We start from the raw sequence: 26,380 nt of genomic DNA, 5'->3' as shown, positions 1-26,380 counted from the left end.
CTAGTACACATGAACTTAATACTTAAGAACGCGTCTACATTGAGTATTTTGTGTTATCGTCACCGTCCATAGTGCAGCAAGATTGTGGTAGCGTTCTGTAAGTAAAAAACTGCGACCAACATGGCAAATATCGTAGTTTTCCTGGGCGATCTTTTGTCATCGCTTGGTCCAGCCACTGTTCTGGTCTTCGTGGCAGTATTGTTGCTGAGTCTGTGGGCGTTAACGCCTCGGACGCCTCGGGTGAACTGGCCGCCCGGGCCTTTCTGTTTTCCCGTGGTGGGCTGTCTCCCACAGCTGATAATCAGCGGGAGGAGGCGACAACCGACAGTTCTTCTTCCGTGGTATGATACTTACGGAGATATCATGCACATCAAAATTGGCGAACAGCACATGGTGATACTGGGGACTAAAGAGCTGCAACAAGAGGCCTTCGTGAAGAAGGCGAGTTCAGTGAGTGAAAGGCCGCTTTGGGTTTATATCTTCGATCGTCTAGTGGGAAAGGACGGTATGTATACTCACAATGGCTGCATTCGCGGCCAAAGTTGATCCGCGAGCTGGCAGATCCGCGAATCAAATATGGCCGACCTACTTGAAAGCTTACCGCTTAATCCCTGGGGGGAATCTATTCAGTGTCTATTAGGGGGATAATGCGACAAGTTTTTAAGTGAGTCGGCCATATTTGATCACCGGATCTGTAATAGAGCAGATCAACTTGTTCTGAATACCCTCTAAATAGGTCATCTATCGCACGTCCCAAAAGTGCATTGTGAAAAAAGTTGCAGAGGTCACGCATTGTACGTGTGTAAGAACCTCTGGGTACTGAAAAGACTTAAGCTAATAAAAATATATATATATATATATACGAATGACCTCTGAAACTTTAAGTTAGAGAGGTGAAGTGTACATGTACTAGCACTGAGCAAGGTGTTTTATATATATATATATATATATATATATATATATATATATATATATATATATATATATATATATATATATATAACTCCCTGCACCGGGCAATTCACAGTGTCAAAAAAAGGAAGAGCTTACCTTCCGTGTCTGTATATGAGGACACGTTTATTCATTCATTAATCTGTATTATTTATTTATCATTGAATACTAACATGCTGGAACTGAATAGTAGATCACAGTACTGTAAGCATGCAGTTACAGTTTCACTCAAATCTTGAAGAATGTACTGTTATATGTGCATTTATGCTGTCACTGAGTAAAGTAATTCAGTAAAATAAGTCCTTAATTTAATGTTTATACCGGTATATAGATGTTTTATAAATATAATTTCCGAATAATTCAAACTCAAAATGTTAATTATATTAATTAGCATATTTATTTTCGTTACAGGAGCTGGAGTTATAATGAATTCTGGCCATGCATGGAAAGAACTCAGGCGTTTCACACTCTCGTCTTTTCGAGATCTCGGAGTGGGCAAACATAGTTTGCAAGAAAGGATTCAAGACGAGGCTAGATACTTGGTGCAAAGTATGGAAGATGAAAATGGAAATCCTTTCTCTCCCAGGGACAGGATTGGAAAGGCTGTCAGCAACATCATTTCTATAGTTGTTTTTGGCACGAGGTAGTTTTTTTTTCTTTTTTACAAAGTCTTGATCAATCTAAACTAAGGGACCAGAAATTTACCTTAGAAGAGAGTGCTGGTACATTAAGTTTCATACTTATATGTTTCTGGTATCTCAATTCCATGCCTTGGCAAGCTCCTACCGTTTCAACCCCGAGTTTCAACGATTACCAGTACTAGAAACTACATTGTGTCTTTCAATATCAATAGTCCTTACGAATGGCATGTACATGTGCATGTAGTACCAGTACGTGAAGAAGAGTGCTAGTTGTAAATGATAGTCTTTTCGTAAAAATAAATGCATAAACTATGAAGCTCAATGTGGGCGTTAAGGGACAATGTGTCATATTGACTCTGTCTATTTACAGGTGGAATTATGACGAACCTTCAGAAATGTTGACGAATGTGGATCAGACGTTGCGGTTACTTACCGGAATTCTAATCTTCACAGACTTTGGACGCGTTTTTACGCCGGTAATATATAATTAAATTGAAATAATTTTTTGTGAATTGCTTTATCTATAATAAATAACTGAAATACTGTACTGCTTAAATCTCACTAGGTACATGCATGCCAATACACGTACTGGCCTTGGAATTGACGTAAAATGAATTTAACTTCTATCCCGATAGAACAATCGCATTTTGTATCAGATTTTATCACATTGTAATGAACCGGTCATTCGGAGTAGGGTTTAGTATCTACTTGTTAAGGTAGATAAATAGGCATACATTTTCAATTTTGTTTTAGACAAAGAAAATATTTGCCCTCGTAAATCGTCTACGTGAATTGATTGCACAAGAACTGGAACGACACCGCCAGACCTTTGATCCAAATGACATCCGGGACTTCATTGACCTCTTTATAAAGGTCACCCAAGAGGGACAGGATCCTGAGGTCTTCACTGGTATGATTGAAGAAAAGATGATCCGAGTACTAACTGATCCGCCGACTAAATATGACCGATCACACTCCGAAAGCTATATGCCGCTGATTCCCGTTGGTCTTCCTGTCACCACGGCGGTTAGTACTCGGATCATCTATTCTAAATGGACCCTAATGAAAAGAATGCTACAGGTCCAGGTAATGTTGCAATCGCTTCATTTTTATAAAACTCGACCGCTATTCGACAGGAAGCATGTTTAATATCACACAATGCGTATCGTCAGTTTAGGGGTTAAGTTTTACCCTTTGACCACTAAGTTGCGTTTTACGGAACATCCATCATTCTTTTAACTAATCCCCTTGAGTAACAATGAGAGGTGTTTGTTCTCAATTATAATGGGTCAATAAGTATTCTTAATAGTGTGAAAATATATAAGAACAGTGTTGCAAAGCCGATTTTGCATAATTGGCTTTTCGGTTTTATAAATCTAAATTTATCCCAATTATTTTTTGTCTGAAAATATTCTCCTGAGTTTTTTCAATAAGTATTTTCACATTTATATTATATCGAAATAGTATTAGTGATGCACCCTTTTGTGCTCTCTATCCTTTTAATCAGATCTTCTCTGGCATTTTAATGCACAATTACTACTCAAATCAAATTTTAGAGAAGAACTTTTTTCGCACAATCGCCGATCTGTACATGGCCGGCACCGACACAACGGCCAATACTTTGAGATGGTCCCTTGTCCATATGGTGAATGAGCCACATGTTCAGAAGAAAGTACAACAGGAAATCAATGAGGTAAGCGATGTTTTTATCATAAAAAATACAGAGAAAAATAGCGTTGAACTACTTTTACGATTCAACTAATTAGATCTTTAATCGCACAGTAAAGTATTGAACATACTTGTACTTTGGAAATTAAAAAAATGCAAATATCTGGAGGAGGTCATATCTATTCCCATTTATGCCCGTGCTAAACCTCGTACACCCAAAGGAATCTTCGGAGATATCCTTTTCATTGGGATTTTCTAAGCATATCTCATCAGCCTCATTAAATACTGATACCTGAGGAAAGAGGGCGTTTGAAACGCTCTCAAATCAATTCCAAGGCATGGTTGGAATTGTCCAGCCCGTGTGGCCATCGCGTCAGCCTCTAGACCAAGCTTCACTATTGCAGGAATGACCTCGGTGACAAAAAGATACTGGCGCTCCCTGTCGAATGTTTCCACGGTAGTTGGAGTGTCTAGGTTGATGAATTGTCCGGAGGACGCTGTATATTCTGGCCACTGGACACTGACCGGGTCACCGACATTTGGGTCACTGAAAGGACGAGAGTGTTGAATGCTTAGAAAAAAGAAAAGAATGAAATTATATGTTTATGACGTTATTTGGACGTCAGTACGACATAAAAACGACATCCTGACGTCATGCTTGTGATGGGCCGTTTTCAAGACAGGAAGTTTGGATTAATGAAAATTCATCGACATTATGGCCATTGAAACTTTATATACACCGTGTTTTCATTAACAATTGCATGTATCATACATGCTTCAATTACGCATATTGATAAGCCCTTACCCATATTTTGCGAAGTTAGCTATATATCGTCTTATACTTCTTCCAAGTTCCATTTCCTCAGCCGTCAAATTATAAAGCTCCGGGTGCTCTTCAAAAACACCAAAATACAGAATGCGAGTGTCAAAGTGATCAGCTCGTACAAAGGGCGCCTTGGGAAGGTAAGAAGGTGGATGGCCAAGACGGACCGACAATGTGTATTTGTACGCTGTGGCACCTCCCGCTGCGTTCAGTCTCGCCGACTCCTCTGCAGGCATTCCAAAGAGAAAGTCGGTGTTCTGTTGTACCAGACGTGTCAAGATTTCCAATGGCTCCATGGGGTCTTGGAGGAGGCCGTATTCATGAAGCATCGACCTGGCAAAAGCGACCTTGGCGCTTTTCATTTTGAGGTGATAGGCGAGTGATGCAAACGTTTCAAGATTGATGCGTTGCTGGGCAACGGTAGGGGGATCCCCAGCCACTGGAAGTGCAAAGATGCTGGCGCTGTGGGAGGAGAAGCCAGTCATATATCGAAGCCCGGATGTCACGTTTTTTCTCAAGAGATCTCGCGGATGCACTGGGATCAAAACCCCGTCAATACCTGGTCGCCAATTGAGTACACCACGCAACCTTTTCTCTTTTATCTCTACTAATCCCTGGGCATCCTTACTGCGGAGGCAGCGGAGTCTTGCCGAAGGTTCATCCATATCACAACCGGCCATTTTAGAAAACTCAAGACTGACGTTGAGAGACTCGGTCAGAGACCACGGAGCCAAGCTCGACCCTTCGGCAGATATCCCTCCCTGGATCAAACCACGGTTTAGGGGAGAGATCATCTGAAAATCCACCGACGCTCCTCCTGCAGAATCACCAATTAAAGTGATGCGATCAGGGTCTCCGCCAAATGCCTCAGCGTTCTTTCGTATCCATTTAATAGCCCAGTGCTGGTCATACAGACCGTAATTTCCCCTTGCCTCGTCAGTCCCCGTGCTGAAGAACCCCAGAAAACCCAATCTGTAGTTTATAGTGACGACGATGACATCGGACTCCAGCGCAAGGATATCCCCATTAAAAGACGCACCTGAGCCTGTTTTAAAAGCCCCGCCGTGAAAGTGAATCAAAACCGCCAGACGAACGCCCGTCGCACGTAGAACATCAACCCCGCGTGGCACGTACACGTTCAAAAACAAACAATCTTCGTCACGTGTGATGTTGGTGATTGTTCGTCCTAGGTTGGCAAAAAGGGATATATCGCTATCACTCTGCGGGCAGTGGGGACCGAATTGTTGGGCCAGTAGTACCGTATCTCCCCATCCGGGATGTGGCTCGGGATTGGCGAATCTCAGTCTTCCCACAGGCGGTTTTGCGTACGGTATACCACGAAAGCGGTCCACTATTCCTGGGACTGGATTTGAAAGATAAAAGTGAATCGGTGATATATTTAAGCCATAATAATATAAATATGTATTTTGCAACTAAATACTGATTGTACATGCACTAAGAAGGAAATGGAACTAAAACACAACTGTATTATCCACTATAACATAAATGGAGAGTTCGGTGATTGAAATATTGAAAAAAAATTAACTTATGCTTAAAAATGACCCAAGGCAACTTAATGGTTAGAAGGAGATGTTTCAACAATGACCCAATTAGTACATATCAGAGCTTCATCCCTGTATGGTGCATTGTTAATCACAATATGCGTGTCATATTTAACATAATATACGGGTCGCATTTAACACAATATACAGTATTCTCTCTCCCAATGTTAAAACTAGTTATCGGCACGTGTGTGTGTGTGTGTGTGTGTGTGTGTGTGTGTGTATGTATGTGTATGTGTGTGTGTGTGTGTGTGTGTAGAAGTGTTCTAGATCTCTACAACCCCATTATCCAATACTCTAGATTGCGCGTGAGCGTTCTAACTGAACACGAGGACATGTGCATGTACAAACAGGCTTTCCCACCCCAAACAGACAGATGCATTTAGGCCTACCTGACGAAAACGCGCAACTAGGGGAGTGGTGATTATATTCAAGGAATGTCTTGAAATAGGCGCCTTTCAAAGTTCTACGGTAAGATCAGCGATCTGTTTTCATTACTGACATTAATTCATCCAGATTAATGTTAATTTTAGTATTCTTCGCTTATTGACACTGAAATCCCATTATTTTTCAATCGACACCTTTAGACAAATTTCAAAGACACCGCATATATGAAATACGGTTTCTGCGACCGTTTTGTGATGACGAAGACGTTATCTACTTACCGGCGCCAATATTAACAGCAACTTTTTCTCCAACAATCTCCCCTAGGTTTGTTCTCACCATATGCGTATCCAAACATAGAACCGGCTGTGTTGTCACCAAAATGTAGAAACAGACAGCAAAATGAGCAATCTTACCCGCCATCTTACTGACACAGCAACACGCACAATGCTTAGTCAAACGCGTGTTGGTGTACGCCTAGCTTTAATGTCAAGCAATAAAATTGTGTGGTGCAAAATACTGCGATGTCTGTCACGGTGTTAAATCAAGAATAATCACGTTATTTTAAGAGGCAGTATAATCGGCTATTCTACCCCTTAACTATTATGTCGTCTGCTAGACACTGAATTCATATTACAAAACCACTTGAAAGAATTACTATTGCCATAAGATAGCGCTTAGCTCCAATTAATTTTAAATAAAATGTTCGTGTGGAATTTGATAGCGTTTAAGAGACCATTCCCACAGATATTTAAATCGATCTATCCCCCTGGGGAGTCTCACTAGATTGCTGTCAGCTTAACCGGCTTAAATGTCTGTCCCGCTTACTAAAAGCTGTAAGGGGGTAATAACTTTTGTGCGCGCTCGGCTCCCGGAAGCTGACAGCAATATAGCGTAAACCCCCAGGGAGTTAGGCCGATCCAGATGGATCGATCTAAATCTGTGGGAACCCAGTCTAAGCGTGCTAGACGAGGACATGTCTCGTCTGACGCACTGTTCTGCTTGGTAAAGTTTTATCTAGGAAATTTTGACGAACACGTTCAGTTACAGAGTGAATATATTCTGATTAATTATTTGAATTGCTTGGTCTTTAGTGTCCCCATCAGGTGTATTGAACAGGGCTGGGGAACTAAGCCTTCCCTCCGGGGGTTTTACATGTACATACGGTTTACTACGCAAACGGCTCACTATTCTTAATACTGGATTTGAAAATAACAATGAGGTGAAGAGCTGAAAGTGGTATCAAAATGCTCACAACTACAGCAACGTCTCTAAATTGGATTGGTTTTGAAACTACTGCAATATGAATTACCCTAAAACTAAACTTTAGTCACAGTAGTATCAGTAGTATCAGCACAAAAAAGGGCACACAATTGCCTAGACAAATATTTGTGAATATTAAGTGTTGAATCAATCTGCGGCCCTGTTCGATAGGGTCTCGTGCTTGGTCCAACTGTTGACGACGATGAAACCCAAAGCCCTTCGGTCACGTGATGTGTCTGCACAATTTCTGGACGTTGCTCCTGTCCACTCTCTGATGTTGCAATTTCCACACAAGTTTATCCTGAGCGTTCGCGTCTCCGTCTTCCTCTGATGCCGCTTGGAGATCAGTTTTTAAAAGGAGACATGCAATTGTATTAATGAAGCTTTGGAGCAAAAAAAAAAATAAATAAATAAATAAATAATAAAATAAATAAATAAATAAATAAATAAATAAATAAATAAAAATAAAAACTAAATAAATAAAAAAGGTTTAGAACCGTGATTCAGCTATTCAAAATTCTAATTTCAAGAGGGGACCAGAAATCGAAGGGGAGGTCAGGTCCCCCCTGACCCCCTCTAAATCCGCCACTGTATAGGCCTAGTACCATTATTACTCACCATTATTGATTTCTACATTCACTTTATCTCAAACAGTCTTCCCGAGAATTGTTGTCACACTGTACCACGGACGTTTCTCTACAAAACGTTGGTGCTAGCAATAAACAGTAACAGAATTTGAAAATTATATTAACCTAAGGCTTAGGCCTGCCTGTGCCTTAAATTGAAGAGATCTAGTAATTTCCGAAAAGAATATATTGGATAGTAAAGGAGAATAATAATTTTAATTATCAAAATACAAGAAATATTCACTCACTGCACATTCTTCATTTGGGGTCAAATTAAATCATAATCCTTAAAAATATGAAAATGCTCAAACAGTCAGCATTTTTATATGTACACAACTAATACAATAGGTCATAACACAGATGGAACAGGGTGACGTTGGACAATGTCTATATATGCCTACACGGTAGCCTATCGGAACATGCCCAGTGGATTGGAAGAAAGGACAGGATAAACTGCAATCGTTAGATATATGCACCTCATCCTATCCCAGAGCCCATTATAATTACAAAACATTTTCATTTCAAGGTCATAGGTCAAGGTCGAGTTGTCAAGATGGAGGACAAGATCAGGATGCCCTACACTGAAGCAACCATCTTGGAGGTTTTTCGAATGTCGCCCGTCGGTGAGTTCTAATATCTGTTCATCGTATAAGGTTATCATATAATAAGATAAAATATTTTCCATTCATACTAAGTTGATGATCAAAAGTGACGCATATTTAAGACACAGTTTACAGAATTTGGGTGTGAAAAGCAAGATATTCGCATATACCTGTACTGTTGCATTTTGAAAAACCTTCATGTAAAAGCCATGGAGCTATTGATTTCCAAACTAAAAAAAAAAACACCCTTAACCCATGAAAGTATTCTCATTGCCTCCTGGGCAACCAAGCGTACTGAACATTTAATCGTTTATTTTCATCATTCCCGTCGCAGATTCTATTAGGCCCGAGTTTGAGGCTTGTTTCACACAGAACAAAGTAAATTGCTTGATTAATTTTTGATACTTAATCTTAAGCCCCTTTTGGCGTCGCACATGCAACCAGCGAGTCGGTGGAGGTGGGTGGATACACCATTCCCAAGGGAACGATAGTGATAGCAGATCAGTATCGGATATTACACGATAAATGTAACTTCGAGGCCCCGTACCAGTTCAAACCAGAAAGGTGGCTGGATAGTTCTGGGAAGGTGACCAAGTCTGGCGCTTACATACCATTCTCCACAGGTGAGATGACAATAATTATATTATAATTATATTTTAATTATATGCAGAAAGGAATCCTACGAGAGGTACATGTAGCCAAGTTACGATGGTAAGTATTTTTGAATAATGAGCGGTTTAATTTTGTAAGTAATTAAGTTAGCTGTATTGATAAAAAAGAATTTATTTGTAGCACACGCACGCACACACACACACACACACACACACACACATATACATGTGTATATGTAGAGAGAGAGAGAGAGAGAGAGAGAGAGAGAGAGAGAGAGAGAGAGAGAGAGAGAGAGAGAGAGAGAGAGGCAATTATTTATTTATTTATTTATTTATTTATTTATTTATTTCATTTTGTCGTCAATTTTCAGGACCTCGTGTTTGCTTGGGCAAGGGGCTGGCCGAAATGGAAGCTTTCATTTTCTTCACCACGTTGATGCAGAACTTTGTGTTTAAGGTGCCAAATGGCGAGAAACACCCCAATGGAATCGAAGGCATAAACACAGGGGTCTTTATGCCGTACCCCTACAATGTGGTTGCGGTGAGGCGTTAAGATTCAACTTTAAGGACCTAACGGCTCGGGTATCGTATGGCAGAAGGGCCAATTTCGTTATGGTGGAAGAATCGCGGCATATTTAGCTCGTGGTTGTTTTCAATCTTAATGGAGTTACAACCGCCCACTATTTAGAGAAAATGACGTCTGTTTTTGTTTCATTTAAAAGAGAATTATTTCAAATTATGTAGTGGTTTTGTTTTCCATATATCTTAAATTTCTCTCATACTGAAGGTGCATAAAACTGTAGATCAATGTCAGATAGAGCCTAATTTATCATATTGAAAGATGTTGACACAGCAAGGTCATAGGTCAAGGTCGAGTTGTCAAGATGGAGGACAAGATCAGGATGCCCTACACTGAAGCATCCATCTTGGAGGTTTTTCGAATGTCGCCCGTTGGCGAGTTCTAATATGTATCCATCATATAAGGTTATCATATAATAAGCTACAGTATTTTCCATCCATACTAAGTTGAGGATCAAAAGTGACGCATATTAAAGACACAGTTTACATAATTTGTGTGTGTAAAACAAGATATTCAATATTACTGTATCGTTGCATTTTGAAAAACCTTCATGTAGAGGCCAGGGAGCTATTTATTTCCAAACTCAAAAACTCTCTTAGCCTATGAAAGTAGGTCCTATTCACATTGCCTGCTGGGCAACCAAGCAACCAAATTAGCCAAGCACATGTATTAATACGGTTACAGCACACGTTTTGTCCACAACATATCTGCAGTGCAAGGTTCTTCATTGTGTCTGTAGTGTAATAGTGCAATCTAGCGAACTCTCTTGCTTTAAAATCAATTGGAATGAAGAATCATTAAATACTAGTTGTGTGGACGGGTGAACCTGTGTGAAAATGATTTTATAAACTGCAGTATCTATTAAAGTTTGATATAACGGTCATTTATTCGATGTGCAGTGTAGGCCTATAATAATAATAATAATAATAAGTGTGTGTGTGTGTGTGTGTGTGTGTGTGCGTGTGTGTGCACTGTAGGGGCCTATACACTTATTTTCATTTTTCCCATAATTATATAATCAATCCATTTTGTAAATAAAAATGCTTTTTGCTTCAGATTCGTATATTTTGCCACACAAACAACTGCATGCTTCTTGAGTGCAAGTGATGTCTTTTTTCTATTTGCTAAGGTAATTTCCGAATTATCTAAGCTGGTTAGGGAAACAAGCCTGAAGTCCCTATCTTCCAAGAATCGTTCTTAATTTACTACAGTATATCAGACAAATGTGTGAAATGTCCCATTAATGTAAATTTTGCACAAAAGAGGGTCAACATTTAAAGCTGCGGAACAAGTACAGGAGGCATTTGACCTATCATTTTTGAGGCGAACCCACCACTTTTTTTAGGGGGGATGGAGGGGAATTAGAGATTCCTTTTACAAAATTAAAAAAAAAACATTGGCCCCGCTCCCCCACATATCGCCAGAGAGTACTTGACAGTGAGCCGAGAGAACGCTACAGGAAAGTCCTGGTAGCCATCCACATCAAGAAGACAGGGGCCAGTCTCAACAGAAATGAAGGTGCCATCCTCACTGACGTTTACCTACCTTTCCTACAGCAATAGGTGGGGGGAGGGAGCAAGTTTATCTCTTGAATAGAGGCTTTTCACCTGAATAGCTAGCCTCATTACCTGATAAAGATGCTCTGTTAGACATCAAAATATTGGAGGTAAATTATTTAAATATTACGCTTTTGAACGAAGAAAAGAATACGTAATTAAAGGCTGAGAAAGCATATCTGATTTAAGCCCTCCCGCATATTTACACTCACAGAATTACAGTCAGGCGATCGAGTCTCGTTTAATTTTAAATTTCATTGCAGTAGCACCAAAAATGATGAAATAACTTTGGAATTACATGTAAAATGTTTTTTTTTTTTTACCAGAAAAAGTTTTAAATCGTGAAGAAAGGAGAATAGTGCGTTGTTTAGAGAAGGCAAAAATGATGCTTTATTGTACCTTTATCAAAGAAAAGCAAAATCGTGAGAAATCGATACATTATTTTTATTCTTCATCTCTTATTTTGCAAAGATCTTCTCTGTAGGTAGACACTTCGTGAATCTCTTTGGCGACGACATGCCATGAAATGACGTTTCCTCCAAACTTATCGCCACAGTTTGCCACTGCTGCAACGTCAACATTGTCGGTGTTCCATACATTGATGCTCGTGATGTCACCAACATATGCTTGTGTAAGCGACAAACCCGCCGCCTGACGTATCTTGATCTTGTCCAACAATCCAGACTCCATCTTAAAAAAATTGCACCAATAACAATTAAATACCCTGCATTTTTCTTTAATTTCATTTCATGGATGGTTCAAGAAAATACAACATAAAGTCTAGTACCTACTACATTTAGCAGTACAAAGTACATGTGTGAAGCGACAAAAAGGACCACGATCCAAATTGGTACGGAATCTGAGGACAGTCACCTACAGCACCATTTGCATAAATATACATACGGACAACCTTTCCTTTAAATGTCACTGATTTATATACCCCCAAAACGAACTAATTAATAAATGATAAGCATTTTTCTTACTTTCTGGTACGGTCCAGCCTGACCGGTAGCCATTGCCCGACGCTGACGGCATGCCATCCATGTATAGCGTCCACTTTCCACCATAATTGTTCCAAGAGAAGCACCAGTGGTGCCAGAAACTATCATAGACTTTCGTCACGGATGTATCCATCCCCGAGTTGATTAAATTGAGGACGATGGCTCCATTTCCCGAGTACCCAAGGAGGAAAGTGTCCACCGCAGAAGCCGTGGCGTAAGACAGGAGATATGTAACGCCATTTCCAATAAAGGCAGACTTTACCCTCATGCACGCTGTCATGGCGGTCATCGCATCGGGGTGACTGCATGGAGCTTCACGTAGCTCTTGACCGTCTGCGGCGAAGGCCAGCGGAGGATCGTGCTTTCACCTGGAAATAATTACGGTACATTTGTTTTAAAACACATTTATATCACCTGCCCCACTACCTGTGCAGCCGTTCCCGCCAACGAGTGCAGGTTGGATTTTTCGAAGTTTTGATTTCTAAATCAACTTAATGAAGTTTGTCTAAGACCATTTTACAAACTACCCACAAACATGCCATAGTCGACTTAATGAGATTACAGATGAGATTAATAAGTATGTCCAAGACCATATCAATCTCTTCAAGCACCGCTGTTAAAAGAAAAAAACGCCTGTTGTATATATATTCAATCTCTTTCAAGTCTTTCTTTCTATCTCAAGGTAATTAACTTTTGATACGGATTTTTTCTTCTCTTCTTTACTGCTGTGCCATGTAAGATTTATTACCTGTTACACAGATTATGGCCTATTAACTTTGCTCTGCCCCTCATAGCAACGGCTCTTGTCAACGGAGGCGTGGCTTAGTTGTCAGTCTGCCTGCAGTACGTGCAGGTTAAAAACTTACCAATAGACGGATCTGGTCTAGATTCAAGAGTGTTATTTAACCCTCAATCACCTTTCAGGGGTCTCGAAGGCCCGGACCCATGTATCTTTTGCTCTCTCTTCGTTCGCATGAGGTTTTGAGCCTGGTCCTTTCGTGTAATCCTCAAGCAACTTATACCCCATCAATGGATTAATAATTAGTTTTTAAATAATTTACACCATATGTAGAAATTAACTTTTCCAAAAGTTAGTCCCATTTCCTGGAAACCGGGCCTCTGAGGCCCGGTCCCTTGATAATTTTACTTCCACATGGGATAAATAAGTCTATGTAACCTCAAATATCTTTGCTATCAAATGCTTTACACAAGCAATATCATGTGTGCTATGACTATCAGTATGGTCAATGAAATCTGCCTGTGAAAGATTCAAGACCTGGAGGAATTATTATTTATGAGTAATCAGTCACCTTGGTCACCTGATATGCAGATATCAGTTTAAATCTATCATTATTACATACCTGATAGACTGTGCTACCTTTGCGAAACTTTCCATTTTGAGAAAAAAAATGATTTTTCAGCATGTTCCATACACAGTGTATACTCACCCAGGTGGAGGTAAAGCGAGCAAAGGACCGTTGTAACATGAAAATCTGACTCCCCCCATGAAAATTTGACTCCCCCTCCACAAAACTTCATAAATCTTATTTTATTTGAGTATATGGCTGTGATCTTGTAGTATGTAAAATGGAGGATACATTGGCATTTTTTTTTAGTTTGCAGGTGAAAATTTTCATGAAAAATAAGAAAATTAAAAATGTGCACTTTACCGCCCATTGTCTCCCTTATGAAAAAGCTATTTATTTGATATTGGATGATCATTTCTACATCTTTCCTTTAAATTTACTTTATGAAGATTATATTGGAAATATTTGAAAGTTTGATGGTAAAGTATTGGGTGAAAAAACTAAAAAAAAAAAACATGAAAAATAAGAAAATTAAAAATGTGCATTTTATCACCCAGTGACTCCCCTGTGAAAAAGCTATCTATTTATTATTTGATGATCATTTCAAAATCTTTACTTTTACTTTATAAAGATTATATTGAAAATATTTGAAAGTTTGATGGTAAAATATTGGGTGAAAATACAAAAAAAAAAAAAAAAAACATGAAAAATAAGAAAATTAAAAATGTGCATTTTATCACCCAATAACTCCCCTATAAAAAAGCTATCTATTTAATATTTGATGATCATTTCAACACCTTTCTTTAACATGTACTTTATGAAGATTATATTGGAAATATTTGAAAGACTATAGGGAGTCAAAATCCTATGGATACAAGAATGCAAATTTATTATCCATTTAAAATCATCAATCCCCATTTTTCATTCAGCTTTGGGAAAAATGAGAAAAACAACAGCAAATATAATGGGAGTCCATAGGAGTCTAAATCCCATGCATATGAAAATGAAGAATTTCGTAAATTATTTTCACCCAGTATTTTACCATTCAAACTTTCAATTATTTTCAATATATTCTTCATAAAGTATCCTAAAAGAAAAGATGTCAGAATGATCATCAAATATCAAATAAATAGCTTTTTTATAGGGGAGTCATTGGGTGTTAGAATACAAATCCTTAATTTTTCTTATTTTTCATGTTTTTTTTTTTTCACCCAATTTTTTACCATCAAACTTTCAAATACTTCCAATATATTCTTCATAAAGTATCCTCAAAGAAAAGATGTCAGAATGATAATCAAATATCATATAAATAGCTTTTTCATAGGGGATTCCTTGGGTGGTAAAATACAAATCTTTTATTATTTTTTTTTTCTTGAAAAGTTTTACCTGCAAACTTTTTTTTTTTTTTTTGGGGGGGGGGGGAGTCAAAATTTCATAGGGGGAGTCACATTTTCATTATGAAAATCTGACTGGGGAGTCACATTTTAGGGGAGTCAGATTTTCATGGTACACCGGGCCTCCGAGGCCCAGTTTCAGGGTTCACGTAGGGTTCCATTTCCTTGTGGATGAGGGTTAAGCCAATGTTGGATAACTTTTTGATCATTATAAGCAGACACAAAAACAGCAAAAACATTTAGCCCATTTTTAAACATCACCTTAAAAATTGTTGGTAGGCCTTGGAAAAGCAAATCCCGTGTGCTTTATGCAACGATGCAAAAATGACACAAAATGGATGTTTCAGCAGCTTCGGTGACACAAGCATTTTGTTTAATATCCGCATAACCGTTAAGATCGCTTTTAAATCGCTGTTGGTTGCTTCAAATATTAGAGGGCATAAAACAACATAACAATAAGTACAAAACAACAAGTCAAAAGTATGCAAATATTACATAAAATATACACATTACAGGCGAGACGCATTTTTTTTTTCTTTGTGGAAAGTCTCCCATGGATATCTGCCATATACGTACACGTTAACGTCCATTTTCCTTACAAGTAGGCCTATACTTTCTTCAAGTATGTATAACTTACCAGCAACGGACATCCCAATGCAGGAAACCAGGACAGACGCCGTTAAAAGGTGCATGGTTCTTGAGTGACAGTGCTCCAGATCGGTTTCACTTAACAAATGAAAAACTGGTAGAACACGTATATTCACACGCAAATTGCTACATATATAGTGTTAAGTGCCTGGTCTTGAAACCCAACACACGACAGCGCCTGATAATGATTAATAGAAATTAAGGTCTATTACATGTACATTGTAGTTACAGAAGATAAACTGATCACGCTTCGCACGCATACTACCATCTCTTTCAGACTACTAGCTTTAGGAAGTTTAGCTGCAGTTTAACTTTTAATGTTTACGTGCCATATCTCTCCCTCTCCGTGTGTGTGTGTGTGTGTGTGGGGGGGGGGGGGGGTCTACTTTACAGATGTCATATATAATCCGAGCTTTCGGCCCCTAGATCTAGGTATTCTTCGGGGATTATGAAAAAATGAAAAAAAAATGAAAAAAAAAAACTCCTTGGATACGTGACGTGTTAAAAACACGCCATGTCCCAAAAGCGTGCTAAACGTGAACAACGTCAAGATTACGTAACAAAGAAAAAAAAATTATACTCATTTAGGAAACTATTGTCCCTATTGAGTCCGTTTTTCAAGGTGTCTAGTGTTCTTATAAATTGCTGTTCGGCGATCCGTCTTTGCCGACACTACTGCATCAGTAATAATACTTATTTTTTCCTTAAGATCTATACGGTGAATTGACATGAATCTTGTGTGTGTGGATGCACGTGACTGTTATGGCCATGAAAACAATTTTGACTGCGTTTGAATCATCAGTTTAGCGTCTCTCTCTCTCTCTCTCTCTCATACGAGCGACATTCAATACAACTATATTTTTGATACTCTGATAGTAACGAAAGATTGGATGACCAAGAACCGGATAATTTTTCAGCGCTTTCAAAGTACCTGCAGCGGAGCTCTGTCTGACGTTCGACAAAATTGACACAAACCAGAATTTTATAACGTACATGAATCACATATCCAGAAAGAAAAGGAAACATACAGATATGCTCTGAGTACTGGTACCGGTAGCATGATGCGCCATGCAGAACTTGTAATTTCAGTTTTTTTAACAGTATTGTATCTATAAACGTTGTACAGGTACCTTTATTACATTGTGAAAGATGACAAATGTATGTACAAGCTCACTCAACATTCGAGTAGCATGTAATACCGGTACTTTCAGTTGTTTGTCAGTTTCTCTAAAACTATGTTTTTATTGACGCTTTCCCACGTGACTAGGCTTTGAGAAGCTTACTTATTTTATAGCCAATTTATAATCAGTCCATTTAGTCGAGTTTTATCAGTAAACTGCAGCATGTATGGTTCCATAATTGTGTGTCTTCTTGTGAGGATCTTTGGGTGTGACTTTTTCTTAGCTTACGGGGTACCTTTAACTGCCAAAATTGGCGGTAAAGATGTAGAAACCATCCTAGGGTCAACGGGGTTTGCGCGTAAACATTTTACCATTGGTAAGGTAAGCACTTTTCCTTTCATTGTACTTCATGTGACTAAAAATTAGCACTCTAAAACAATAAACTGCCTTCCAGGAAATAGAAAAGTCAAGCACTTAAGGTGGTCCTGCTTGTAGATTTCACATGGTATCGCACGGTACATGCGGTCTTGTCCTTGGCTAAAACAATGGGGAAATTGTTTGAAAACCTTTTATTTTTTTTCTAAATCAAAGAGGGGAAAAACTCGCCATTCACTGATTCTGAGAATGCTTTATGCGAAAGATATCAAATACACAGAAAAAGCCAAGACATATATAATTCCAGTTGAAAATCCTACAAATCTCATTTTAGTCCTTATACTGTTATGGTTTGTCGACCAACATTTTCTGTCATAATGATAATGCATTTCACTGGTCATAGTATTTTGCTTTATATTTAAATTCTATTCTTATTGGTTCCCTTAACATTCTCCAAACAGGTGTGGTCCTTTCGGAATCACCTGTATGAAGGTGCTTTAAGGTAACTGCAGATAGGCTCAATAGCAGATAGTTTGTACAGAATGAGATCTAAAAGATAATAAAGTACTTTCTCAGTGTGATATAGGAAATACTCGAGTTGGTCATCTAACTTCACACTGCTGGACACTGACTCTGAATTTTAAATGAGATAACAGTATTTAGCTTATTATATAACAATAGAGATAAGGACCGAAAACTATTTTTGTCAATAAAAGCGATGCATCCTCGTTAGAAACAGGCAGGACAAGGTTAGACTAAATACCAAATATCTGGAAAAGTCGAGAGAGAGCCCAGGTGAAAATAAGCCTTTCAAGTCCTTATATAATACCGTTGCACTATTTCCAGACCAAGTGATTGCTAGAACTGTGTTTTAGCTGTTTGCATCTAGTATTGTCTTTACGTGGACTCAAAAGTTTGCCATTAATTCTAAAATTCACTGAATATGCAAATAAAAAGTCACCCTTTTGCTTATTCTGATATTAGCCGTATAAGTTTTCTGTCTGGTCATATAACCAAAAAAGACAAGGATTTTATTTTACCTTCATACTAGAGAACACTGAAATAAAGATGAAAATTACAGGGGTTTTCATTTCTACAAGTTTTCAAAATAGGAAGCACATATATTCGTGCATTATCACATTTAAACAGGACTAAAATCATGTTTTGTGTTGGGAGGTTTCATTTGCAAAACATCGGTTTGGATATGTCGAACATTCTCAATGCAGGTAACAGACAAAAGATCTCATTTCCATAAAAGACATCCTAGTTGTTTTTCGATTAAGTTTTTTTTTCAGGTTTAATGATGTCATTTTAAGTACAGCTTGACTAAGCACATGTATTGCAATGTTCAAGGTCATTCTAGCCATTTTTTTTAAAAAGGTCCGTTTCTTGGGACATATGCTTCATTTTCGTTCCAGGACCACAAGCACCATTTTGTCCGGTACCTTGACGTTAATAAAGACGATATACTGGAAAGGAGAGAGTATGTCGACTTGGTCATCCAGAGAGCAAAATCCTACGTGAACACCGCCAGACAGTGTGAACTTGATGACGTCATGCAGGAAGCCTGGTTGGATTTCTTGAGCAATGACAAAAACAATCATACCGAGACAGTGAACATGAAGTTGTGGAATCGAGAAGGCCACCTCACAACCAGAAGGCAAAGGCAACACAGAATTTTCATACGAGCTATATTCCACATTTTTGACACTAATGATAACGAAGGATGGGACGTGCAAGAACTGGCGAATTTTTTCGATGTTTTCCAAGTGCCCGCAGCAGACCTTGGCTTGTCCTTTGACAAAATTGATGTCAACCAAAATGGCGGTATTGACGAGAACGAGTTCCTGGATTTGGCATATGATGCAAGTTTTCTTGGCTGCACTCCATTTTTCACTGATTTGGATTCCGCACGTTCTGCATGAGCATAAAACAAGCCAGTGACATTTCATCATATATTCCATTTATTTACACAGAAACAGATACATCAAAATAAAGTCAAAGTGTACAACTTGATTTCATTTTTATTTTTTATCGTTTAATCCCTTTTTCAAACTTTACATTTTGCATGCTGTAAGTACATGGGCCAGTGTTGAAAAAGAATTTCATCAGCTGTGTTATGTTATAAGAATGAAGAAAACTTACTTCATTCTTACGGACTGGTGTTGTTTTAAAGATTATTTAAATTTATTCTCAAACATCATGAAACATCAATCACCAAAACCCTGCTACCTGCCCAGGTCTTGGCAATCTCTTCTATTAGTCTCTAAGGCAGAGTTTTTATTTTTCGAGAATGACAGTTTGTTCTTTGATTGCGGCCAATCTGGTACCTTGTCCATATCCTGAAGATAAAAAATTTATTACAGATAAAAATAATCTTTCTTTATATATGCCTGCTAGAACTGACACTGCTACTCACTAAGTTGGAAAGAATATCAGTATGTGTATATTTCACAGGTGATAAGAAAATATCATCAATTTACAAACCATGTTTGTAGAATAACTGGTCAAAAATAGATTTCAATCTTTGAAAAGTAAACTAAAGGAATTATGAATCATGTATAAATAATTTTAAAAAATCTTTACTGAATAAGTATAAATGTAAACATTTCAAAGATTTTGACATCAAAATGCTTTTAAGTATTCTATTTAGCTGTATTTTGCCAAGTAACCACCCCCAATAAATGAATTATTTTAATTAAAATGAACTTTCTTGTGACGGTACTTAATTTACCTTTGCTGGCAACCACCATTCTAACAAAAACAACAGGAGATAGTTGAGAGCAGCAAACAATATGAAGATTTTCCCTGCAATTGGCCCACAGTGCTGATATCTGAAATAATAATAATAATAATAATAATAATAATAATAATAATGGGTCAATGTTAAGATAATATGTTGTTGTTTTTTTATAATATTTATCCACACCACTAGTAGGTATGTAAGCTAGTGCATAGAATTCAACAGTTATCTTTGTATTATTTTCATGTAACAGGCCCTTTGCAGCTGGATGCTGACATGTTGATATCTGTTGTTTACTGAGCAGCTCACTCTCTAGTAAGTAAAGATGTCAACATGGCAGCATCTAGCTTGCAAAGAGCCTATACCATTTCGTATGTTTACAAAACAACATTACTGCAAAAGGAGGTATCTTTTTTGTTTTATATTACAAGTTATGTACATGTCTGAAAAAGGCACCTTCATTGTATATTACCAGTTCAAAACATAATTTCAGGAAAAAAAACCCTTTCACAATGTCACACTCGCAAAACACCACAATTCTAATGTGTGTGTGTGTGTGTGTGTGTGTGTGTTTGGAAACCCTAAGGCTGGTAAAGTCAACTCACCTCATGATTTTGTCAGGTAAAGGCCTAGGTGGTTCCTCACACACCATGTTATAAACTGTCTCAGTCCTCCTGGCCACGTCTTGCCATGTGTAAAGCCTTTTCACTCTCTCGTGTCTTTCATGAAATTGGGTGTCCGACCTACCCATTTTACAGATTTCAATAGCTGCCTCTAGTTCTTTGGTAAGACCTGCAATTAATAATTTCAATGACAACAATGACAATACTTTATGTTAAAATACTTATTTGTTTTTCTTTCTTCTCTTTCCCTCCCTTGTAAAGGAAAGTTTCAAATTGGAGAAATTCAATTAAACTTGTTAGTAAAACTTATGAGAAGTACTAAGTTGGGCTTCAGTTCATATACAAGTAGCAGTGTTATTAATGGATAATCAAAAATTTAGCTGAAATACTACACTTTGATGTATCAAATCATCAAGCATGTTGTTATCACAAGACTTTATCTCTGGTGCATAATATCCATATAACTTTGACTGATTCCCTTAATTTGCAGTACATTATATAACCAACTAATACAAAAGAAGGCAGAAAGTCAAACTTCCTACTTTTAACACTGGGTTCCGCTAACTGGATGAGATCACTGGGTAAGACTTCTGGTATGCCTCCAACCTTAGTGCTGATGACTAGCATGCTTCAATAAGAAATATAAATTACACAAAACATATATCAATATATAACCAACTAATACAAAAGAAGGCAGAAAGTCAAACTGCCAACCTTGGTACATATGACTAGCATGCTGCATTTAAATAATGATTAATATAATTTACAACTGGTCTTAAAGAATACATTAACTGCAGGGTTATTCCTTTACAGCAAAACTGACTGGCAATTCTTAAAACCACTGTGTGACAGCTGCAAAGGGATTCTATGATGATAGTAGTGTAGTGTATGTTACTAACTTACCCACAACAAGCAGCCTCCACTATGGCAATACAGAAAGCTTCTGTGAGTGAGGTATTCAGGAAGATATCCCCCTGTACCAATACCTGAGTTGAACAAATTAAAAATATTAGTAAATAAACATAGAAACAAACAAATAAACAAACAAACAAACAAACAAACAAATAAATAAATAAGATGAAATATCTATTTCAGCATTTGAAGTTATAATCTTATTTATATTCCTCGAATTACTGTGATTGAGTGACTATTCAAGACTTTCTTAGCACTGAAAGGATACTAAGATTTATTTTGGGATCATATGACAGTGTAGCACAAATGCTTTACTTTTTTGCCACTATTAAACAGGAGTATGGCAAAACCTTTTTAAAAACCACTGTTGTTTTTGTACCTAGTAATCAGTAACTAACCTCTCTGACTTTATTATGCTCTATGGCACCCAGGAGTGTCACTCTGTCATGCAGCTGGAATTGTTCCCTGATCTCCTCTAACACAATCCTCTTTGGACCATCCCCACCTGGATGAAAAATGTGATTAAAATGTCGTGAAAAAAGGGAAACATTTTCAGGTCTTCTGGTCTGAGTGACCAGTTAAAGAACTTGAATGCTTGAATTACAGAAATAATATTATTATAGTAATAATGATTACCTGATACAAACCAAATGATGACAAAGCCATTTCATATAAGAGAGAGATACAAAATGTAACTGATATTGTAAAAAAAAGGAAAGATTTTCAGGTCCAATAGTCTGAGTGGTCAGTTTGTTGACTTGAGTAACAGACTTAATATTATTACAGCAATATTGATTACCTGATATAAAAGAAATGATGACAAGGCTGACAAAGAGAGACAAAAACATACCTATTAAAAAGTCCACATTGTCATATTTGCTGCAAATGTCTGGTATAATGCCTGCAAGCAAATCTGTGCCCTTTCTATATACCAGTCTGCTCATCACCACCACAGTGACTGAAAATATCATATGAAATTAAATTTCACTGTGAAGTAGTTTTTGTTTTCATTCTAAAGAAATTTGTTTTTTTTTCAACCCTTCATCAAAGAAACTATATACACAGGTAGGTAATGAAATTTTGTTCAGTCTTTTAGGAAGCAATTTATTTTTTTACTAACATAAATATAATGATTGTAAATACATACACTCATGCTGATAACTTTTTTCATTCAATTTTAAAAACAAAATACAGGATGGTTGAACAACATTTGGTAAAATCTCTCCTCACAGGTGCATATCTCTAAATCTATCTCTTAATACAGAAGAGACTATTATATAATTTAGTGTTACAAATATACAGCCACTTACAAGCAGTTTTTGAAGTTGAGAGAGAGAGAGAGAGAGAGAGAGAGAGAGAGAAAATCATCTTCATTTTTCTCGAGATATTTAGTGAAACTGGACAGGCAAGTAAAAACATGGTAGTGTTATATGGCACTAAAACACAATCAACTCACCTCTACCCTTTTTCCTATTCTCTGGAGCAGGAGTGAAGGCAGTGGCATCCACAGCATTGGGTATCACAGACACTAGTTCTGGGTGAATAGAGGCCCTTAATACTGTGTTCTCTTTACTGAAATATATATGTTTTTCATTTTGACAGTTATATTATCTGGCATCACATAATCAGTAACAAATGGGGAGAAGGGGTTAAGGCTCTGTTCTCACAACTTTTAGATCGATCTATCACCGCGGGGAGTCTCACTAGATTACTGTCAGATAATCCCCCTTAAGTGTCCGTCCCCGCCTACTACAAGCTTTAAGGGGTAATTAACTTTCGTGTCCGCCCGGCTGACAGCTATTTAGCGTGAACCCCCAGGGAGTTAGGTCGATCCAATGTAGGTCGATCTAATCTATGAGAATGGGGTGTAAGAATTAAACTGCAAATGATAGCGAATAGAACTGTTCAACATTACAACAAATTAAAAAATTAATCAATCAATCTATAAATAAATCAATCAACAAACATTTTAAAGACAATTACTAGTAACCAAATATAAATACATATCAAATAGATAAATATACTGACCACCCAACCAATAACTAAATTTATCAATCATTATCATACCTTTTAGATGAAAATCATCACATCAAACCCAAGTTAAAAATCTTTCATACCATTAGCTTACAGCCAACCTGGACGTAGGCATTCATCAGACTGAAGATGCTGTAGTGATCAGTGAATAAAATAACAACATCTCATATCAGTCCAATGAAGGCCTATGTTCAGGTCGGCCGTAAGCTTACGGCATGAAAGATTTTCAGCTCATGTTTGATAATTTTCATTTATTATCTAACAACCAAGCTAATGAACAGTTTTGCTCAACATCTTACCTTGTATGTGAGACACAGATTGCATGGTTCACCCCAGACAAGGAGATCATCAGGAGTTTATTGGTCAGAATGGAACTGGCATCAGCAAACCCAAACAGGGAGTGGTCAGTGAAGACTGCCCGTATGTCCAGAGCCTGAGCATGGAACATGGCCTCATGGGCCAAAGTGGAGAAAGCCTGTGGTCAAATAATAAATAAATAAATAAATAAATAAATGAATAAACGAATGAATAAAAAAATACATGAATGAATGGAATCAACAAAAAAGCTCTTGCTTCAGCTTAATATCATTGCCACTAGTTCACTTTATAAGCATTGACAGACTAGATTCTATGTGAATTTTCTTTATTTGGTCAAATATGATCTTGAGCATTTGGTAAACAACTGATTTTTAAAAATTCTTTTTACACAAGTATTTATCATTATTTCCTTATGCAGTGCTCAGAAATTGAAATTTCTTCCCTTAAACAACAATTATGCCTCAAGTTTTTAAATATATATGTACTTATAGAGTGTTCCTTTACAAATTTGTGCTTTGAGTTTAAAAAGGAAAAAATCAACAAGTACTTACTGAGTGTCCATGAATTATTGTTATTTCCTCCCTCACACAAATATTACGGATGAGAGGCAGTGTTGTTAGGAGGGTTGGAACAGCACACTGGTTATAAAATGGAGCTATAGGGATATAATACACCTGAAAAATAAATATATTTATAATTAATGCATAATATGTATAATATACATAATTTAAATAAAAACAAAAAAATATGAAACTGCATGCACACAACATAATAACAAGTTAAAATGAGATCAAAGTAATAAAGGTTCACTAAACTGCATTAGAATATTACCTCCAGTTGTGTCTTTTCATTGTATTTTGGTCTTAAATTAATACTGATGGTCCATAGAGAAAATAACACTTCACTTGTATTATTTAAATTCAAGACCGAACATTTCCAAAACACTTTTATCCCATTTTCTATAACCAACTTTTAGATGCCTGTGTTTTACTTTAAGTTTAACTTCATCTTAATGTTAACTGAGAGAGAGAGAGAGAGAGAGAGAGAGAGAGAGAGAGAGAGAGAGAAATTTTACCTTCAGACCATTTGTCAGGTACCTTATCCCTTTTCTGTTCCCATATGCATGTGTCACTATAATCACCTTATGTCCTCTCTCCAACAAACACTGGGACAACTGATAGATGTGGCTTTCCACACCACCCATGTTGGGGTAGAAGAAGTCTGATACCATGCTATAAAACATAATTTTTCTATATAACTAACATTTCTTTTCTTTTTAATTAAAAAAATAACTGCCCTTCAGACATTATTTCTAACCAAATGTACAAAATGATCCTAGCCTTCCTTATATCTGTAAACATTTTAATTTTTTCATGACTACCTACTGCTACTGTTGTATGTGTCCATCTTGTCTTGGCATATTTAAGACACTGACATGAGTGAAAACATACTAGTAAGTCTGTTTTGTTAAAGATGCATACAAAGTCAATTTTTTGTCACAAAAACCAACCAAATGCCAGCATATAGTTTCAAGTAGTATAACTAAGAGAATTACCAAAAGGCATTGTTTAATTTTACCCGAAAATGATGTTTGAACAGATTTTTCTGCTGGCATTCTAAGCTGTATGTCAATGGGGCAGGAAAGTAGGTCACGAATGTAGGTTAAATTTACAACCATAAATTTAAAGAAAGGAGCAGTCTAAAGGTCTTTTATGGCTGATCGAGTGATCTATTCAGTTTATCCCTTGGCATGTCAAATTTATTTGAGTCATATAAGAATCTAGTAGAGGTGGTTTACATGTGTTACTGGGAATCCACGCTCCACCGATGCTCGGTTCGTATGTACCTTTAAATTGATTGTATATTTATAGTGTACTGGTATTTTACAAACTGTAACATTTTCGTATTGAAAGAATTGATCTATCTATATATCTACCAGTACTTAAAGTACAAGTAACCTTAGGTCTACTGAATACATGATCTAAATCTAATGCCATTGGTACCAGTTACCGTTCTAACTTACTAGTGCCTGCCTATAAATGAAAATACGTTGATGGGACCCGCCCACGTTGTCTTTCAATTTCAACAAATAAATAATCATCTGACTACCACCATATCAGCACTGGTCAGCATTAAAAGGAGGGTGCTAGATGACCCCCCCCCCCCCCCCACACACACACACATACACACACACACACACACACAGCCTAACACTCACAATCGCACACATTCTTTCAAAGTCTTTCTGTCCTCTAATTTATTGACGTTATTACTAGACATCTGCATCATCCACAGCTCCTTTGCAGCTGTGCTAAGTTAAAGTTACAGCTAATAAAATTCCAGACGCCTGAATAATCACGTACCATATTCTATGCTTCATCTGTGTAAAGAAAGCGATATTTAACCAACTTGCAACCGGTAAACCTGTGCACACATTTTCCTTCCTGTTAGACTAGCACCACTTTCCAGCCTTCTCCTCCTTAAGAACAAAGAGGTGCCCTTTAGTTTCAAGCACTCGGAACTACTCGGATGTCTCCGCACTCGACAATGACCTCGGGAGGCATCCATATTGTTTGTTGATTTGTTGGTAAGGAACTACTTTCAACCTCGCGCTAATTTAGACCACAATCCTTTCAA

General features: G+C 37.5%; 4 protein-coding genes across 6 annotated transcripts; 1 reads left to right on the top strand and 3 right to left on the bottom strand.

Moving 5' to 3' along the window:
* On the top strand, positions 1 to 19,129 carry LOC106169411 (cytochrome P450 2J6). The gene is made up of 9 exons (XM_086995238.1): positions 1 to 505; positions 1,363 to 1,594; positions 1,963 to 2,068; positions 2,346 to 2,502; positions 3,149 to 3,285; positions 8,445 to 8,541; positions 8,937 to 9,143; positions 9,503 to 9,672; positions 18,532 to 19,129. The coding sequence occupies exons 1-9, from the start codon at positions 121 to 123 to the stop codon at positions 19,036 to 19,038; spliced, it is 1,998 nt and encodes a 665-aa protein (XP_086851364.1). The 5' UTR covers positions 1 to 120; the 3' UTR covers positions 19,039 to 19,129.
* On the bottom strand, positions 3,281 to 6,371 carry LOC147759884 (carboxylesterase 5A-like). The gene is made up of 3 exons (XM_086995525.1): positions 6,311 to 6,371; positions 4,066 to 5,446; positions 3,281 to 3,807 (listed from the first exon to the last, which is right to left on the bottom strand). Exons 1-3 carry the CDS (start codon positions 6,369 to 6,371, stop codon positions 3,516 to 3,518), a joined length of 1,734 nt encoding a protein of 577 aa, XP_086851651.1. The 3' UTR covers positions 3,281 to 3,515.
* On the bottom strand, positions 11,697 to 12,907 carry LOC106163490 (neuronal pentraxin receptor-like). Its single transcript, XM_086995242.1, has 2 exons — positions 12,251 to 12,907; positions 11,697 to 11,957 (listed from the first exon to the last, which is right to left on the bottom strand). The coding sequence occupies exons 1-2, from the start codon at positions 12,555 to 12,557 to the stop codon at positions 11,881 to 11,883; spliced, it is 384 nt and encodes a 127-aa protein (XP_086851368.1). The 5' UTR covers positions 12,558 to 12,907; the 3' UTR covers positions 11,697 to 11,880.
* LOC106163491 (phosphatidylinositol N-acetylglucosaminyltransferase subunit A) lies at positions 19,120 to 26,306 on the bottom strand. 3 transcript variants are annotated; one of them, XM_086995239.1, is made up of 12 exons: positions 26,107 to 26,306; positions 24,819 to 24,975; positions 24,295 to 24,417; positions 23,725 to 23,900; positions 22,848 to 22,963; positions 22,242 to 22,349; positions 21,790 to 21,896; positions 21,383 to 21,465; positions 21,022 to 21,107; positions 20,462 to 20,648; positions 19,848 to 19,947; positions 19,120 to 19,455 (listed from the first exon to the last, which is right to left on the bottom strand). In XM_086995239.1, the coding sequence occupies exons 1-12, from the start codon at positions 26,121 to 26,123 to the stop codon at positions 19,342 to 19,344; spliced, it is 1,374 nt and encodes a 457-aa protein (XP_086851365.1). In that variant the 5' UTR covers positions 26,124 to 26,306; the 3' UTR covers positions 19,120 to 19,341. The 3 variants fall into 3 exon arrangements, with proteins under 3 accessions (XP_086851365.1, XP_086851367.1, XP_086851366.1); XM_086995241.1 differs by having other exon boundaries at positions 26,070 to 26,218; XM_086995240.1 differs by lacking the exon at positions 26,107 to 26,306 and adding an exon at positions 25,767 to 26,023.
* Between the last annotated feature and the right edge of the window lie 74 nt (positions 26,307 to 26,380).

This window comes from Lingula anatina, chromosome 9 (assembly GCF_051362555.1).
Source record: "Lingula anatina isolate TDL-2025a chromosome 9, LinAna3.0, whole genome shotgun sequence".
Taxonomy (NCBI): Eukaryota; Metazoa; Brachiopoda; class Lingulata; order Lingulida; family Lingulidae; genus Lingula; species Lingula anatina.
The sequence above is the reverse complement of the archived record's forward strand: the minus strand, read 5'-3'. Positions and strand labels throughout refer to the sequence as shown.